The 18,643-nt window shown below is 53.8% G+C and overlaps 1 protein-coding gene across 1 annotated transcript; it reads right to left on the bottom strand.

Moving 5' to 3' along the window:
- Positions 1-103: 103 nt before the first annotated feature.
- Positions 104-9,270, bottom strand: LOC141997240 (interferon regulatory factor 4-like). Its single transcript, XM_074969505.1, has 8 exons — positions 8,959-9,270; positions 8,289-8,475; positions 7,430-7,533; positions 6,900-7,011; positions 4,752-4,871; positions 3,142-3,537; positions 2,012-2,130; positions 104-931 (listed from the first exon to the last, which is right to left on the bottom strand). The coding sequence occupies exons 1-8, from the start codon at positions 9,130-9,132 to the stop codon at positions 791-793; spliced, it is 1,353 nt and encodes a 450-aa protein (XP_074825606.1). The 5' UTR covers positions 9,133-9,270; the 3' UTR covers positions 104-790.
- Positions 9,271-18,643: the final 9,373 nt, after the last annotated feature.

Genomic DNA, 18,643 nt, shown 5'->3' with positions numbered 1-18,643 from the left:
CTACCAGCCGCAAAGCCACTGCAGGGAACTCCCTCTCCTGAGCAGCCAGTGCCTTCAGCAGGGAATTTCAGTGCAGCTGCTCGGGCTGAACGCACCTTCCCCGTGGCACCAGAGGGGCTACTGGGCCCTAGATTCAGTTTGGAGCTATTGCTCCCCAGCCCGGGGTGGGGGAATAGAGGTAAGTTTTACTGTCTCCATTTTACTTTATTGTCATCAGCTGCTCTGAACCCACTGTCCTGCCCTGAGCTCTGTGCTACTGACCCAGAGCGGTTTTATTCACAGCCATTTCGGAAGGGCAGGTTTCTAGGGTCACAGAACTAACCATCATCCTGCTTCAACCAGAGACATAAAATCACAGCTGCCAGGGTACAAAAATCAACACTTCTTCTGTATCAGCGTAACCCGCCATGTCCCAAATCCCGTGTCGTATTCCAGCAGAGCAATGTCACAGCTATCCTGCCACGCATTAGTCTGGGATGAAGTCCCCACGCCTGACCTCCGGATAAAGATCATGCTCCCCCCCAGAGAGGGGCTAATGCCAATAGCTCTACAGGGCCGATTCCAGGGTTACCCCTGTCGATCTATCCCAGGCTCTAGTCCTTAGGTGCAGAGGCTGGCTGGGTCACTCCATGCTGTGTTATGCAAGGCTACTCCCGGGCTATAGGGCCTCCATTAGAGACAGGGCTAGTGGGGTGTGTGTGAGATGGGCACGATCTTTTCCATGCTACACGAGCTCGAGTGTGAGTGGGGTCGAGGCACCTTGCAGGCTCCGTCTTCCTCTACTGGGGGCTCAGGGCTGACACAGCTGTTTCAGGATCTGGGTGATGTGGCTGGAAGCATCAGTGGCATGCAGCTGTGAGGAGTCGCGCTGTGACAGTGGCCCCATGCGCTGGGCATGAAGGAAGAGCTCCCGCGCAAACACGGGCTCAACCTGCAATGCAAGGGCGCAGTCGGGTCATTGCAGGCAGACAGGCCCTGCAGCACACCCCGGTCACCTCCCTCACTCCACGGCACTCAGTGGCTGCCTCGTTCTAGCATGCACCGACCTGGCAAGCTGGCTGTGCACTCCTGCATGCCCAGCACAGGGTGTGCTGGGGTCCACGAAACCTCTGGGCGGCCGGAACTCAGGCTTCCTCTCCAGCCAGCCAGCATGCCCTGCAGCAGCCTGTGTCAGAGCTGCCGGGTGCCAGGTGCGGCTCTACCCTGCTTTGTTCCAGGGCTCAGGAGCATGATTTACAAAGTAAAACTATTTCCTCATGTTTATTTCCCACCCCCTACTGTTCCTCACACGTTCTTGTCAACAGCTGGAAATGGCCCACCTTGATTATCACTACAAAAGGTTTTTTTTCTCTCCTGCTGGTAATAGCTCACCTTTCCTGATCACTTACAGTGTGTACGGTGACACCCATTGTTTCATGTTCTCTGTGTATATAAATCTCCCCACTGTATTTTCCACAGTATGCATCCGATGAAGTGAGCTGTAGCTCATGAAAGCTTATGCTCAAATGTTAGTCTCTAAGGTGCCACAAGTCCTCCTTTTTGATTTACAACCCGCAGCTCCGGGCAATGGGGGACAGCCGTGGAGACTTGGTTAGTAAAGAGCTGACAAGAGGGAGCCCGAACGAGAGAACTGGCAGCCCATGTTCCTCCCCCACAGAGGCGCCGACTCCGGGGCTCAAGCACCATGGGAAAACATAGGGGGTGCTCAGCACCCACCAGCCACAGTGGCTCTGTGGCCCCAGGGCTGGTCGCTGATCAGTGAGCGGCTGGCAGGTGGTGCCCGGGGGAGGGGTGGAGAGGAGCTAGAGGTGGGTGGGCGGGGTGGAGACCTGGGAGGGGTGGAGCCAAGGCAGGAAGAGGCGGAGCAAGGGCGGGGCCTCAGGGCGGAGCAGGAGAAAACGAAAGTATGGGCTTGTGCCCCACCCCGGAGTTCACAGGGGCCATGTGACAGACCCAGGACAAACATCCAGCCAAGTCCAGCAGAACCCCCACTGCTGCCCCAGATACTCACATGGGCCATGATGAGCTTCTGAAAGTTCTGGCTTGGGGTGGGGGGATACTCCTCTCCGAAGCACAGGCGGATCTGATACTGGGGCATGGGCTCCCCACGACTCAGGTAGCTCCGTAGTTCTGAAACCCACAAGCATTTCCAGCCATGACTTGGAGTGCTCTCAATAGCCTGGCACACGTGGCCGGGGGCTGGGCAGACCCTGCCCAGGGGGCTGATGGAGACACGACAGTCCAAAGGGTCTGCACCGGGGGAGGACCCTGCAAGGTCACTGGATCTTGGGGCACAGAGAGATTTCACTGGGTCATGCACAGTCCTCAGGGGGAAGGCATGGATCTCTTCGAGGGAGGGAGGGAGACAGCAGCAGGGGTGGGACTCATGCTAGTCCTCTCCCTGGGCCGTAGAGCCAGCGGGCTCCTTACAACTCCCAAATGGGGGTCTCAGCGGGAAGAAACCCGTGGGTCATACTGGTTCATCCTGTCCCAAAGCTTTGACCTCCCAGGTCACTACAGATTTCAGAGTGGCAGCCGTGTTAGTCTGTATTCGCAAAAAGAACAGGAGGACTTGTGGCACCTTAGAGACTAACCCATTTATTTAAGCATAAGCTTTCGTGAGCTACAGCTCACAGATGCATCCGATGCAGTGAGCTGTAGCTCACGAAAGCTTATGCTTAAATAAATGGGTTAGTCTCTAAGTTGCCACAAGTCCTCCTTTTCAGGTCACTCCAGTGCATCGTAAGGCTACTCAGAACTCCCCGGCCCAGCACAGAGCGAGAACTCCTGCTCCTCAAACACGGGCTCTTAGCACCGGAGCCCAAGGAGAAGTGTTGCTGGCAGTACAGGGCACATAAGACACAGCTGAGTGGCTCTGATTCAACCCAGCACAGGCTAGCCGGGCACAGACATTCCAGCCAGTTCAGTCCCATATTCCCTGTTCTGTAACGTACTAGAGAACACGCGCCTCCCAGGCCCTGGTCACTGAGGCAAAGAGCAAGTGCCCAGTGACTAGGGCAGGACGAGGTGGACTGTATGCTCCTCTCCTTCCCCGGCCCTTTGCCCAGGTCTCCCAGCCTCCCCGAGCACATCACTGCCATGCCCTTGAGCTGCCCCCGGGCATGCTGAACGGGCACGTACGCTGCAGGAACTGCTGGGTGTCCAGGAGCTTGTAGGTTTTCTCCCTCTCCAGCTTGTTGGGGCGGTTGTTGTGAGGCGCCATGGGCCCGTTCCAGTACACCCTGCCCTGGCACTGCCGCTTCATGAAGACGCCTTCGGGGGCCACCCACAAGAGGACGCCCCGGTCCAGGTGTGGAAGAAGCCGTTCCAAGACGCCCGTCACGCCCGCCATCCTGCTGTCGCCGGTCAGCGGGCGGGGAGAGGGGAACTGGATCTGCTCCATGGAGGATGGGCCGTAGAGCCGCTCGTTGTCAGCCGGCACCAGGCGGTAGGTGATGCGGCAGCCCTCGGCAGTGCGGGTGGTGAACTCCTTCACCAGCACGTCGCGGTAGTAGAGGCGGACGTGCAGCCAGCAATCTGGGGGAGTGCGGGAGGGAAGAGGGGTCAGGAAGTGGGGAAGCTCCCAGGGACAATGGATGAAAGTTGGGGGCCAGTGGGTCGCAGGAACCCAGTATCTGGGTCACTGACACTCAGTCATAGCCAGGGCACTGAACGGGCCCCTCGGCCGCTGATGGCCCTGGGCCCAGCTCCCCGGCTCAGACAGAGCCAAGCCACCTCCCGGCAGCAATCCCAGGGAACCACCTGGAGGCATGGACGGGGCTGGAAGGCAGCCCAGTGCTGCAGGGCTCTAGAGTGCTGGTTAACATCCCCTGCTCCACGCCACCTCAGCAGCGAACCACCCCAGCCCGCCAGAGGGGAGCGGTCAGTGTGCTGTGCTGCGAGGAGCTGGGGCCACGTGCTCAGCGCTGCCCTGAACCACGGAGCAGGTCGGGGCCCTGCCCCCAGCTGAGCTGGGCGTTGCTCCTGGGGGGAGCTTGCAGCAGTGGAGGGTGGAGTGGGAGACCTGCCGGCTGCCTGCCTAGAGTTAGGCCAGGAGGTGTTGTGGAGGGGAGGAGGGATGTCAGTGCTGGGGCCAGCCCCTCCCAGACGTGGGCCAGGCCTCGGAGCTTAGGCACCGTTAGCTGGAACGGCAAGCACCTGGTGCTGTGAGGGGCAAGTCCAGTTGGCAGGAAACCCAGCCAGGCCCAGCTTGCCCCGGATGTGAACACCCGCCCCCACGTGAAGGCAAAGCCAGGCAGAGCGGGATTTACACTCCCTTCCCGATTCTGGGCTGCTGCAGGGACCATCTGGTAAGTTAGAGCAGCCCCAGGGTTGCGAGCTGCTGCTCGGTGTTTGTGTTGGTGGAAGGGGAAAATGAAGGGCAAGCCCCTAATTCCCCTGTGTGAACATGCTTAACTGAAAAACCGGAATGTGCCTCGGAAGGGACAGAAAGCCAGGGGACAGCCCTTGATCCCATGTCCATGCTGGAGCCCTGGTAGGTGTGTGCACGTCTCTCCAGCCAGGACTGGGATGCCAATGGCAGGGCCCCACAGAACCTCAGCACCCAAACTGCAGGAGGGCACTTCAGTTCCCGACGGTCTGGAGACCCTGAGCCCCAGAATCCCAGTGGTGGGTGAAATTCTGGCCTCACTGAAGTCAATGATTTCAACAGGGCCAGAGTCTCCCTCTCTGCCTCCCTCCCCTGTGCAGCAGAGGGGGGGATCCTGGGCTGCCCCCCTCCCCTCCTCTACCTGAGTTGTTGATGTCTGCAGTGGGGACGTGATTGGAGTTGGGATCACGCAGCTGTGGGCTCTGCAGAAAGCGAGCATGTGTTGGGCTCCAGCCACAGAAAACCCCTTTCACCTGATACCCTAGGAACAAAACAGAAACCGAGCTTGCCAAGTTATCCACTCTCAGAGACGGGCCTGGGGCAGTCAGTCCAATGCCCTCTCTTTGCCTCCGGAGAGCGGGGGAGTTTCTCATGAGCACAGCACTTGTTATTGGGTGCCCCGGCTTTTCCCAAGGGTGGGGGCAGAGAGCCCGAGAACTGGTGAGCTCCTCTCTGGCAGTCTCTATGCCCTGCAGGAAAAGCCATCTGGGGAGCAGCGGAGCAGTGCTCAGAATGGCCCATGTTTCCATAGATTCGTGGCAAATCTCTTCTCTCTCCCACCCGTGCAGCCCCACAGAACAGAGTAAGTGTCTGGCTGGGAGAGGGAGAGCAGGATTTAGATGTTCAGTCTGTTAGGCAACTGGGCAACAAACGCCCACGCCTGTAACTCCCTCCCTGTTCTTCCTCTCCCACCCCTGCTGTACTTTCCTCAGCCATGTATGTGCCCGAGATCTACGGCGCATGGGGCTGCTCTTTCTGCATGCACCCGGCATTTCTGACAGCAGCCAGCAGGTTGATTATACGGCTCCCACAGGCAGCTGAAGGAGACTAACAACAGAAAATATTGTGCCCTTCATCCACGGAGCTCAAAGCACTTGCCAAACAGGGCTGAATCAGGGCCCTGAGCGCCCTGTCACGAAGTCCAGTTGCACTCGTTATATGGAGGAGTGGAATGAGGCACCAAGAGGTGACTAAGTAACTTGGCCAAAGTCAAAGAGTGCATTAGTGGCCGAGCTGGGAACAGAACCCAGGAGTCCTGCCTGTGTTCTTGAGCTCCACTCATTAGACGCACTCCCACAGCGGCTCTGAATCGGGAGCTGGAAACCCAGCCAGGCTGACAGCCCTTTGCTCGCTGCTCAGGAAACTCTTAAAAGCCCCTTGAAGTAAACTGATCAAAAGCAGGTTTCCAGGTTCTGGCCAACACACTACCCAGTTCCTTGTAACTCCGCTGCTCTTCACTGCAGAGCAGCTGTGTCCGAGGCAGTGCATGTCAGTGAGCGATGCCTGCATACGCTGCCGAAATTGTGCACCACAGCAAGCGTCACCCAGCACGTGCTGTAACTCAGTGGTTCTCAACCAGGGGTCGGAAGTACAGGGCCAGCATTAGGAGGTAGCAAGCAGGGCAATTGCCTGGGGCCTCACAGCACTGGGGGGGCCTGTGAAGCTAAGTTACATGCTTCAGCCCCAGGTAGTGGGTCTTGGGCTTCAGACAAGGCTCACAAGTGAAAAACTCAAGGCTCAAGTATCACTGAATAAGTGAAATGTACGTACGGTATTTATATTCCCATTGATTTATTTTATAATTCTATGGCAACAAAGAGAAAGTCAGCACTTTTTCAGTACTAGTGTGGCTGTGACCCTTTTGTATTTTATGTCTGATTTTGTAAGAAAGTAGATTTAAGCGAGGTGAAACTTGGGGATGTGCAAGACAAATCAGCCTCCTGAAAGGGGTACAGGAGCCTGGAAAGGCTGAGAACCACGGCTATAACTAATAACCCAAGTCAGTGCAGGGACCGGCCGAGGGTATGTTTCTTTCCCAGACTGCTGACAAGAAGCACTGAGTAAAGTGAACCAATTTAGCTTTGAGTTGGGGCATCATCTGTTAGTGTAGCTAGCATCCTGGCTGGAATATAGTTACAGAGATGGGCAGAGCTACCATGGTTTCAGATCCGGACCCAAAGTGCAGGGGTACTTGGATCGCAGGTTCTGGTCTGTGCCCATGTCTCATAGTGACAGACCTCACTCAATTAAAGGGAACTCTGAAAAAGAGTAGGGGATTCCTGTAATCACTGGGGAACTAGAGGGTATCAGAAGCCACCCCAAGCCCTGGAGGAGTTTGGGCCCAGACTTTAAGGCTTAGGACCATCCCTGGTCAGAAGCAGTGAGGGGGGTGAATAAGAAATGAGTGAAACTAATCTTTAAAAAATCAAAAATAACATCTTTAGCAACTGCTCTCGTGGGTACTGGTAAGGAGATGAGAGGCTGGGAATGGACAAGTCCCCTTCCTTACCCCAGTCTGCCGGATGGCTTGGTAAGTGGGAGACCAGCGGGACTGGAGAAGTCTGGCAGGTCTCCATCAGATCCTTCTTCCCATCCTCTTCCAAACCTGAGGACATGCTAGTCTGGGAGGAAGAGAACAGAACCCATGAGAACAGGACGAAGGGAGAAGTCAAGCAAAGACCTGGGAACCAGGTGACCTGAGTTCCATTCCAGGCTCTCTGGACAAATCACTTCCCTGCTGTCCATGCCTCAGTTTCCCATGTGTAAAATGATGACAGTCCTTGCCTACCTCAAAGCAGTGCTGCAAGGCTCTCAGCTAGATGTTTGTAAAGCTCTTTGAGATCCTTGGATAAAGGGAACTAGACAGGTACAAAGTATCATGAAATGAAAGTAGCCAGAGACCTGCGTGGGGACACCCGTAAAATACCAAGACTTGTTATCAAACCTGGAACCCATGTTCTCTGTGGGGCAGACAAAAGGAGGAAAGAGGACTGGACAAGAGAAAGGTCAGTGCAGATGATAACCTCAACCCACTCGCACCTTGTCTGGCCCGCAGTTAACTCCCATCTCCGGGTCCCTGGGGGCTGGGGGCTGGCTTGCCTGCTGTTCTTCTGGGGGAGGGGACTCCAGGCTGCCTTCCTTCTCTGCAGAGAGAACATGAAATCTGTTACTCGCCTGAGAGCAACAGAGCTGCTGCGAGAATACTTGCCCTCCCTGGGATCATTGCCCAGAAGAACACGACTTCATGCCCTTCCTTTCACTGCAAATTGTGGCTCCACCGTTGCCTAAGGAAACCAAACCCAGCACTTCCCCAGCTCCCAGCGACCTCGAATGAGACCCGAAAAGCTGAGGGACGAAGTTTCCTGCAATGTGAACGTATTCTGTCTGCTAAGTGCTTGGCATTGCTGAGCTACGGGCATGCTCCTCGTAACCTGGACACGCGCCGTCTTCCCACAGCTGGCTCCAGGGGATACTGAGGGATTGGAAGAGCCGTGATGTAGAATCAGGACACATTTCCTCTGCCAACGCCCACGCCGGTGGTAGGGAGGGTTTGCTGCTGGAGGTTATTTCCTTCCGAACACGGCCATGCACCAGCATGGGCACTGCCCTGCCTACCTCCCGTGTGGTGCTGGGGATAAGAATATCCCATTTGGCATTTAACAGTTCCCATCCCTCAAGTCCAGACCTGGGTGCTATCTGGAAACAAACTAATTTCCCCAGGGCAGACTGGATCCTGGCAGAGGAGGGTTATTGGGAAGGGACCAGCGTAGGGAAGAGTGACTCTGGGTTTGTGGAACAGGAGGGGTGGGAAATGCTTCCCGAAAAGGAACAACAGACTGTGGCTCCATCTCAAGTTGGAAGAGGCAACCTCCCTACCGAGGTCCCAGGGACGCCATACCGGGGTCTCTGGCTCCATCCGATAGGATCTGGTACACTTTGTACGGCTCTGAGATGTCCAGCTGGCTTCTTTCGGGGACCTCCTGAAAATCGGTGCTTTTGTTCAGGGCGCACCGGAGGCGGGTTTTCCAGGTGGAGGGGTCTGCCTTTGTTCCTTCCTGGTACTTCCCCTTGTAGACAGCCCAGGCCTGCAATGCAAGGAAACAGGCAAAAGCTGCCCCGCACTTCACCCTGCAACCACGGGAGGTGCCCCCCCCCCCCGAGGCTCTTCTGGGCAGGCCCATGACCAGGCAGGTCACAGCTTAGCAGGTGCCTAGCACGGCACAGGTGCATGCTGCCAGGCCTCCAGGAACGGCCTTTGAGAGACGGGCACCAGCGCCCAGTCCGAGGGGCTGCGGTGGTGCCGGCCAGGGTGTGGATGGCAGGAGGGCTGGGGCGGTGGCAGAGAGCCGGGGCTGGGGGGCGGGCGGTGGGAGAGGCAGAGAAGGGAGGCGCTGGAGCTGATGGTGGGAAGGGAGGAGGGGAGCAGGCGCTGAAGCGTCTCAAGCTGCGATTCACCCCACGCCCCAGAGCCTGGCTGCAGGCTCCGATCTCTTTCCCCGGGGACCTGCAGCGCGGCCCCCCGCCGGCCCCGGGGCGCCTGCCCGCCGCCCCAGGTGCCCGCCCGCTACCTTGAAGAGCGCCGCGTCCTGCTGCTGGCGATAGTCCTGCTTGGCGGCGTGTTTCCAGGGGATGCGGAAGATGGTTTTCTCGCGGTTCTCCCAGCGCAGCCCCGGGTACCTGCCGCTGTCGATCTGGGCGACAAGCCATTCCTTGAGCCGCATGTGGCTCCCTGTCTCCGCCATGTGCGCGGCCCCCGCCAGCCGGACCCTGCCTAGCGCCGGGGCCCTGCGCCGCTCCCCGCCAGGGCGCTGCGCCCGGGGCTCTCCGCGGGACCCCAAAGCGCCCGGCCTGGACACCAGCTCCGAGCCCTGCTCTCTGCTCGCGCGGCTCTGTCCGCGACCACCCGCGACCAGCCGGCGGCCCGCGGGCTGCTCGGCTGCCCCAGGCCCTGCCCCGCGCGCTGGCCGATGCCCGCGGGAGCTGCGGAGCCAGGCGGGCGCGGGGTGAAGCGCCCACGGGGTGCAGACACGAGCTGTGTCCCCGGAGAAGGTGCTGGAGCAGGCAGGACGAAAGCGAAAGAGCGGCGCCGGAGCGATTTCACTTTCTCTTTCCTGCGGGGGCTGCTTTCAGTTTTGTGTAAGGACTAAGGGGCTGGAGCCCCACGGCCCAGGGGATAAGGGGCTGGACCCCCATCCCCAAGTAACATGGGTCAAGGAGCACCCCGCTTTCCCAGGACCGTGGAACAGGGGCCCCCAACCTCCAGGTGGCATGGGGCTGGCCAGGGCTGGATTACCCAATAGGCAGACTAAGCACCTACTTAGGGCACCAGCAAAGCAGGGGGCAGGAAAAAAAGTGAGACTTTTTTTTGAAAAAAATTGATATTTGATATTTCAAAACAAGCATCGAAGTAATCATCATGGGAAAAATCAGAACTTTGTTAGACTTCCTTACACTGCACTACACACTCCTCCCCTGTTTTTCTGTTCTCTTTTACCACACAAATCAAGCTCTCCAAGAAAAAGAATTGGATTAGAAAAGGTGTGCAGACCTCTGTCAATCATTAGGAGACCCCTTACACACTTTGAGGAATTCAGAGTAGCAGCCGTGTCAGTCTGTATTCGCAAAAAGAACAGGAGAATTTGTGGCACCTCAGAGACTAACAAATTTATTTGAGCATAAGCTACAGCTCACTTCATCAGATGCATTTGAGGAATGATTTTGAAAGATTTGAAGACCTATCAAAAGACAGCTTGCCTGATACTAACTACAAAGAAGCCCAGTCCTGCAAGCGAATCAGGAAAAAACAAGCAAATAATAGCAGTGCAACAGAAACAGCATTGAATCCTAGAGACAATTTCACGTATCTACTTAGTACACGACAATTGATACACTTGAAGCTCATATGAAGAGGAGAGGTGAAGCGTACAAAGACGTATCAAGTAGATTTTCTTTTCTAAACAATATGGACTTATCTGACGAACAATATTCACAAGGTTCCCAAAAGCTCGTTGACTCAGACCCTGCTGACTTGAACATGAATCTCTGTGGAGCAGTACGGCAGCTCCACTGTTATGTACGTGCAAAGTTTAATGAAACAGGAAAAATGAAATTCAGTCACACTGATCTTCATGACACAATATTGAAAGGCGGAATACAATGTGTATTTCCAAATGTAGAGATCGCACGACGTATTTTTCTAACATTGATGATTACTAAGCTCTCTGCAGAATGCTCTTTTTCTCAGCTGAAAAGAATGAAAAACCCTCAGAGAACAACAATGTGTCAGGGCAGACTTGATTCACTTTCCCTATTGTGTATGGAAGCGGACATGCTTCATCGAGTCAGCTTTGATGAACTTATCCAGAATTTTGCAATCAGAAAATCTAGAAAGAAGCTGTTTTAATTTCAGCATACTTGTAAGTTTTGTGTCATTTCGAAAAATAAAATTTTATTTTACGGTATAGCATTGTTTTTATTTTGAATTATATATGAGGGGGGCACCATAATCTTTTCAGTGCTTAGGGCCTCTAAAGGTCTTAATCTGGCCCTGGGGCTGTCACTAGCCAGACAGCGACCCCTGGGTCAGGGCCTAGGTTCTAGTGCCCACGATGTTAGCTCGGTCCATACCTGTGTGGCTGGGACCAGGGCAAGGCTCAGTTACTGCTTCCTACCGCCTGTAGAGCTCAGGGGGTTGGGAGCGCGGGTAGAACAGCCCTGTCTATGCAGGGAAGGTCATGGCCTGTGACAGCTCTTGAGGAAGAGCCTGTCCTAACCCCATCCGCCAACCTGAGTAGAGCCTGGCAGTGTAGCAGTCTCTCCAGGGGCTACCAACAATGGGTTGCCTGCTAGCTGTGGGTCTTTAAGAACAGGTGGGAGGACATTGCATGGCAACCATATGGAAACCTGGACCCAGACCTGGTGGTTGCCTGGCTCCAGGTTTCCCTGTATTTCCTGCAGCGCCTTGCTGAGGCTGAAAGCCAGAGGTGCTGGGTTATTATTGGTCTTCTCCTGTGAACAATCAGCTTTTTCATTTTTTTCATTTTCTATGCAGTAAGGAAAATGCAGCTGGTTTGGCCCTGTGTCAGTCACCAGCCGCTTATTGTAAAGCTACCGTTCATCCCTCTCACCTTCGGGGTTGTCTTGCTCCCCTGCCCCCCAGCCTGAGGCTGTAACTGCGGTTTCAAAATGGGAAACAATGGAGCAAAATCTATAAATAAAAAGGTGACCTTGTCACTGTCAAGCAAGGTACCGAGAGACGGGTGCATTTGGGGCTATAGCTGGTAATTCGCTGACATGAATCATTGAGCCATTTCCAGCTAGTAACTGGATAATAATGGAAGGAGCCTCCCGCTGAGCCATGGGCATGGACAAGCTCTGAAGGTCAGGCCTGTTTGCCCGTTACTAATGTGTTGGTAATGGAAATACGTTCAGGAGCTGGAAGATGACCAGTGCTGGGCCGGGCCAGCGTATGGCATTGGCTGTGTCTTCATGGCCAGAAGCAGAACATTGCACAGCGAGAGAGCCCTGTAGTTTTTAGCTCAATGTAGCTAGTGTGACACAGCCATGCCCAGGTGGGTATATTGCTCCATGTCCAGCCATCTTCTAAATATTCCACCCAAGGGAGGACATGTGGGGTCTCTGCTGAAAGCTAAGTCCTGGGCATTGCAAGAGGTTTGCTAGAGGGAAACAGTTTGAGAGCCACATAACACGTATCAGAGTAGCAGCCGTGTTAGTCTGTATTCGCAAAAAGAAAAGGAAAAAGTGGAAAATTTTCCACTGAATGCATCCGATGAAGTGAGCTATAGCTCACGAAAGCTTATGCTCAAATAAATTGGTTAGTCTCTAAGGTGCCACTAGTACTCCTTTTCTTTTTACATAACACGTAGAATATTATGTTCCAAATCCACTGGGAATGCAACCTTTCACCTGACGAGTCGGAGGCTGAGAGCTGACCCAATCCACATGGGAACAGTGGACACCCGTGGAGACAGCCTGTATTTACTGTCTCAGCAAGATGCAGGCTGGAGGGTTTACAAAGACAAATGAACCCCACGAGAGTTCTGGCTGGAGGGGGGCTACCTGGGCTAAGGGACAATAGTTGTGATTGTGTAAGAGCACCGGAAATGGCCCAAGTGGTTTCAGTTACAGAGGAGTGACTTGACCAGCCGGCGCTGTCTCATGAAAGTTGAGTCCTAGCTTCTGGAACTAGGAACAGTGCTGCGAGAAACGACCCGTGGGTGAGAAATACCTCGTCAGACGGGAAGGTAATTTGTTATGAAGTACTGGCTACAGCTTGCAGTTTACGTTGTTCTTGCCCCGTACCCTCATGTTTCCAAGTCCTTCTCCTTGCTTTCAGCTGAATCTCTATTTCCAGCTCTGTTAAATGGTCCAAGGATGTCTGTCTGCCCCAGCACTTCACATCATTCTCGGTAAGACTCGCTGGCCCATTCAGTCCTTGAGCAGCACCATCACCACTTAGTGCTGGTTCTGATGCTGGTTTGTGTGAGGTGGACACTTGGCCCATAGAAATTTGTCAGAGCCCCACCAGACTGATTTGGCACAGCCCCATGACAGGGTGCGCTGACCCCTGCTGGAGCAGGGAAACAAGGGGTTAATTCCCAGCAGGGCCTGGCCTGGAACCTGTTACTTGCCATTTGGTGTGAGAAAGCTTTCAGCTGGTGGGCATTTAACCAGGAACAGGAAGGAAGCGAGGGAAGAGCTTGCTCAGAGGGGAAGGGGACTGGACAGAAACAAAGCCAGAAGACCTGGCATGCCCCAGGACTGGCCTCTCCCTGGAGAGGCTGCAGGTGAGAGGCTCAATCACGGGTTCTGTTTGTTGGAAAGGCTGGAAGGAGCCTGCCAGGGCGGTTGCTGGCCTTTGGGGGCTGGGGCTGTAGTTTTCCTTGGGGTGTTTGTTCTGTCCTTCTTGGGGAGCCGGATGCTGCCGCTCCAGGGAGCCCTGCTCCAGCCCTCAGAGTGGCACATTTTAGTCATCACCAGCAACCGAGAGGCCAAAGGCTCGTGTCCCGTTGGTGCCCAGCAGGGAGGTGCCATTGCTCGTCTCTGCCTGCCCCGGGCCTGGCTAGATGCTTTTCAGTTCTGAGTAAGAGAAAGTAGCCTGAGGTCTGAGGGGGCAGGTGTGGGGCTCCTGAAACCCAACCAGCTCATTTCAATTGAAATCATTAAAATGAATAAGCCATGGCACGCCCAGGCTGACTGACACCCTTGTGTTCCCCCATCTATCCCCATGTCCCGTAGACTCCAGGGCTCTGTTGGTCTGACTTCGGGGGTGCTATAGAGACCACTGGGCTCTGGAGACACTGAGACCTGCCCAGCCTGCTCTCCGGGGCCCCTGTGCATAGCTATGGGTGCTAATTGTGCTTGGGTTAGCAATGGGCCTCCCCACGCTGTTTAACTGGGCCTGACCCTGTGCAGTGTGGAGAAGGGGCAATGAGCCTCTCTGCAATGGACCATGCGGATGGACCAGCAAGAGACACCCCCACCCCTGGACTTCAGTAGGCTTCAGTGCTTCTTTGAAACATCTTTAAGTGCCAGGGGACCTGTTCAATCAGCCCTCATTAGCTGCCTCCCCTAAGGGAGCGAGACTCCTCCTGGGTCAGCTGGCAGCATGATGAACTCCTGGGCCTCACAGAAGGGGCGAGAACTCAGTGTGGGGCAGGAACCCCAGAGAGCAAGTTTAGCCTGGGAGTCAGCGTTCTGTCCCAGAACAGAGAGACTTCACGGGAGCCCAGGAGGCTGGGTAGTAGGGGGAAGAACTTTGTGTTGGTCTGGGCTCTCGTTACGTGGAAGGAGTTAAGTTTTAGTGACTTGGCTGAAGGGCTGAGCCATGGCACCAAATCAAGCCTGCGTGGGGAAGGCTGAAGGGCCCTGCCTGGGAGGAGAAAGCTGAGGCAGGGAGTGCCTGCAGCGGCCCTACAAGGCAGGTGGGCCCTAGGACTAGGGTGACCAGATGTCCCGATTTTATAGGAATGGTCCCGATTTTTGGGTCTTTTTCTTATATAGGCTCCTATGACCCCCCCCATCCCTGTCCCGACTTTTCACACTTGCTGTCTGGTCACCCTACCTAGGATGGATGCCCAGGCAGACGGGATATGTTTCTGGAGCCCTTGCCGCCTCTCTGGCAAGCCAGAGTGTTTCTGATCTGTTCCAGCAAGGTGGGTATTGTACATGGGACACTGCTGAGCCAGAGTGATCACTCTCCTTATGCAATGGGCCTGATCTGGCACCTCCACCCAATCCCACTGAGAGTCAGCTGTACCCCTGCCTGCCCCCCGGGGCCTGCTCCAGCTCCTCTATTTAGCAAAGGCCAGGGGAGCTTTCTATTGATGTCAGTGGGACTGGGCTCTACATTGCCAGTGGGTTTGGATGGGTGTACCTCTGGGCAGAGCTAAGACCAAAGGATTTCCTGAAGGATTTGCCTGGCAACGAGGCAACTGCCCTGCAAGTGTCACAGGCCAGGATGTTTCAAATCCCCTAAGAGTCACAAAAATGGGGCACTAGGAAAAGCAAATAGTAATAATGTGACAGGTTTCAGAGTAGCAGCCATGTTAGTCAGAATTCGCAAAAAGAAAAGGAGTACTTGTGGTACCTTAGAGACTAACAAATTTATTTGAGCATAAGCTTTTGCACTGAATGCATACGATGAAGTGAGCTGTAGCTCACGAAAGCTTATGCTCAAATAAATTGGTTAGTCTCTAAGGTGCCACAAGTACTCCTTTTCTTTTTAGTAATAATGTGGAATCCCTCCCGTCTTGGTCTGGCATCTCGGTGCATTGTGTATCTCGATTGCAAGCTGCCTGGGGCAGGGGTCTTGGCTTTATGCTGTGATGTACCTAGCACACCCTAGCCACTGTACAGACACTGAACTGTGGGTAGTGACAGAATAAAGGCACCACTTTGGAGCCTGAATGTTTTGCCCTGCAGAACTTGCTGCTGCCATGGTGCTGCCCCCTAGGGACGTGGCAGATGTGCATTTCAGGGGGCTTGAGGGTGAAACTTCAGGTTAGGATCAATCCACTGTCACAGAGGATAAATGTTTGCAGGCAAAGCTTGCGCTAGTGACGGAAGGCAGGGGCCTCCTCGCTGTTAATTTCTGCCTGCACGCTCACTCTGTGTCACACGGCGCATGGGGAAGCTTTCGCTTGCATGAATTGGTTTTGAGGTGGTTGGGTGGGGGAACTCGAGCAGCACAGGAAATCACTCTTCTTACCGCACTCACTACGGAGGGGAATTCCACCAGGCTGGTCTCTCTGACGCAGAGAAATCTCAGTTTGACTCAGGCTAGGAGCCAGTGTCCCGGCCAATTTCCAAGAAAGGAAGAACAGGCTAAGAGGGAGGTGACGGTGATGTGTATGGGTGGTGGGCAAGCATGGCTTTTGACTCCAGCATGGTAACACTTTACCCAGGTAGCTGGCATGACACACTGCTCTCTCCTCGACAAGGGCAATTCAGACCACTTCATTCCATCGAAAGGGAGTCAGTGAATTCATCATGTCTATTTCACTGAAGAAGCACTTATGTCTCTCCACCTCTCCTGGGAAATGTACTGTGAAGACCCCAAGGCATTAAACACCCCATTCCAGTAGCCTCCATAGATCAAATCCAGAGGCCAGGGGATAATCTGAGCCCATTAACTTGTCATCCAGCCACATATAAATTGGGGAGCGTTTCATACTGTACATGTTCTTATCAGCCAGGGATTTCATGTGTTCTCCTAATAGCTGAGGCTGTGACATACTGAACAGGAGAGATCTAATTATCCCTGGTCTGGATTCCTAGGCAGCATTGCTCTATTCATTGCAGGAGGAAAGTGGGGCTGCGTAATAACCCTTATACTTTGTATGCTAATGAACTAGTGTTGCAAAAACGGAGTTAAATATTAACCCACAATTAATCCTGCCCTCAGCTGCACTTCAAATACACAAAATCACATCTACAAATATAAACACATTTCTGCTTTACCAGCGAGGGCTGGATTTTAATAGTTTAGGTGAATACTGCCTGCAGAAAATATGCCTAATTGGTAACTGTGTTTGAAACTTTTGCATGCAAACTAGGAAAGTGCATACGCAAATACACCTGCTTAGTTATATGTGTGCAGCTACCTGATCCAGGTGTGCAGCTGCATTATGCACAAGTTAGGTGTGCAATTGCATATGCACCTCTGTGTCTTCACTGGCTGAAAGTTGGGGCCTGAAACTCTATAACTGGCCAAGTAAAGCAAGTTCTACACTCATCTCAGCGGCATTTCTGCATCTGTAACATGAGAACTCCTGACAACTGCATCTGATCAATTCCAAAATTCCAGGGAAAGTTCTAGGCATCCATGGGCAGAACCCTATTGATTTTAGTCACAGTCGGAAAACCAGGGGAAATGGTGAACACGCTGCACCCTTTGCATCAGGTTAGCACACCCATCAGCTTCAAATAGGTCTATTAACCGACTATAGAGCAAAGTACTAGGTGATGGTAGCCATTCACACCTTCTAGCATGATGCCCCCCCCCCCCCCCCAGTTATACTCTAGTTCAAACCGAAATTAATTCAGGGAAGTCCAGTGTTGCCAGCTCTCATGTTTTAGTCATGAGTCTCATGATAATTATTGTTTTCCTTAAAGCCCCAGCACCTAGAGTCAAGTGGATCTGGGATGACCTCAGCCTTCATTCTTAAAGAAAAAGTAAGTTTCTAGCCCTTGTGGCTGTGGAGAAAGCTCCAAAATGTGACCCCAGGGCACCCTACAGGCTCAAAAAGCAGAAGGCAAATAATAAGAATCCCACATCTAGTATGTTTACATAATCTCAGGATTTTTGGTGAGCCTGAATCATGATTTTTGAACATGTGGGGCTGGCAATCCTGGAAGTCCTATGGCCTGTGTTATACAGAAGATTAGACTAAATGATCAGAGTGATCCCCTTGGACCTTATAATTTATGCATTTCAGCTCAGCCCATCATCCCAATGGGGTTTAACATGTTGACACCCTGAATGACTCCTCTCCCTGCCAGAAAGAAACTAAATAATAATGGGGAACATGCAATGGCTCGCCTGGGAGGAGAGAGTGTGGGACCCTGGCATGAGGAACATACCACCGCAGGCATGGGGGAATCTCTCTATGTACAAGTTATGAATTCTGGTTGATGCTTTGAAATTGCTGTAACGTTGGATGCCTCCGTGCAAGTGGAATCCTCCATGTGCTGACAGGGCTGTGCCACAATATCTCCCAGTCCAGGGACAATGGAGGCTCGTTATGCCTGGATCGCTCCCATTCCAGTGGGAGCACCTCAGAACAATGGGATGGCTGAAGTCAGAGAAACCAGCCGGCCACATTTGTCTGTGGAGCTGGAGTTTGAGGCCAAGGAATTTTCCCAGAAAGGGAAACCAAGAAACCAGGGAACCAAGAAACCACAACCATTAAAACCCCCAAAGGCTGAGGAATTGAAGAGGGGAACTCTGAGGAACCCGCAGAGACACAGGAAGTTTGGGTCAGTGGCTAGGAAGGAAGCACAGAGGGGCATGTTGAAGCAGAGAGGTCCCACGCAGTTGCATGACCTGCTATGGAAGAAGGAAACTCTCTGCACACGGGGTGACAGCGAGTGACTCGGAGGAGATGCGGTGTGCAGGAGGGACGAGTGACTGTTTTGGGCACTGTCTGCTTTCACTAGAGCAAAAAGAAAAGGAGGACTTGTGGCACCTTAGAGACTAACCAATTTATTTGAGCATAAGCTTTCGTGAGCTACAGCTCACTTCATCGGATCCGATGTAGCTCACGAAAGCTTATGCTCAAATAAATTGGTTAGTCTCTAAGGTGCCACAAGTACTCCTTTTCTTTTTGCAAATACAGACTAACACGGCTGCTACTCTGAAACCTTTCACTAGAGCATGTCCCGAAAGAGGTGAACGGTCAACCCGAGGGCCTACATGGCTGGATCCTTGGGAGAGGGTGGGCTTAAACTGGGCAGTCAGCACAGGGCCTGGGGCAGCTGGGCTGTGGGTCCCATTTCTGTGAGGGGGGAACAGATGGAGGTTGCAGCCTACTCAGACCAAGGGACACGTAAGAGCAGACGCCGGGCCCAGTGCAGTGGGACCTGAACACCGTAGCCTGGGGACTGTCCAGCAAAGGGAGGGCTGGGTGCCAGGGGCATGTCTGGTTTTCAGAATGTAACACTGCCTCTGCCTAGCATAAGAACAGGGCTGCTGAACAAGGGTGCAGTGTGGGCAACACAGAGCCTTTGCCT

This window comes from Natator depressus, chromosome 13 (assembly GCF_965152275.1).
Source record: "Natator depressus isolate rNatDep1 chromosome 13, rNatDep2.hap1, whole genome shotgun sequence".
Taxonomy (NCBI): Eukaryota; Metazoa; Chordata; order Testudines; family Cheloniidae; genus Natator; species Natator depressus.
This window is presented reverse-complemented; position numbering and strand designations above follow the sequence as displayed.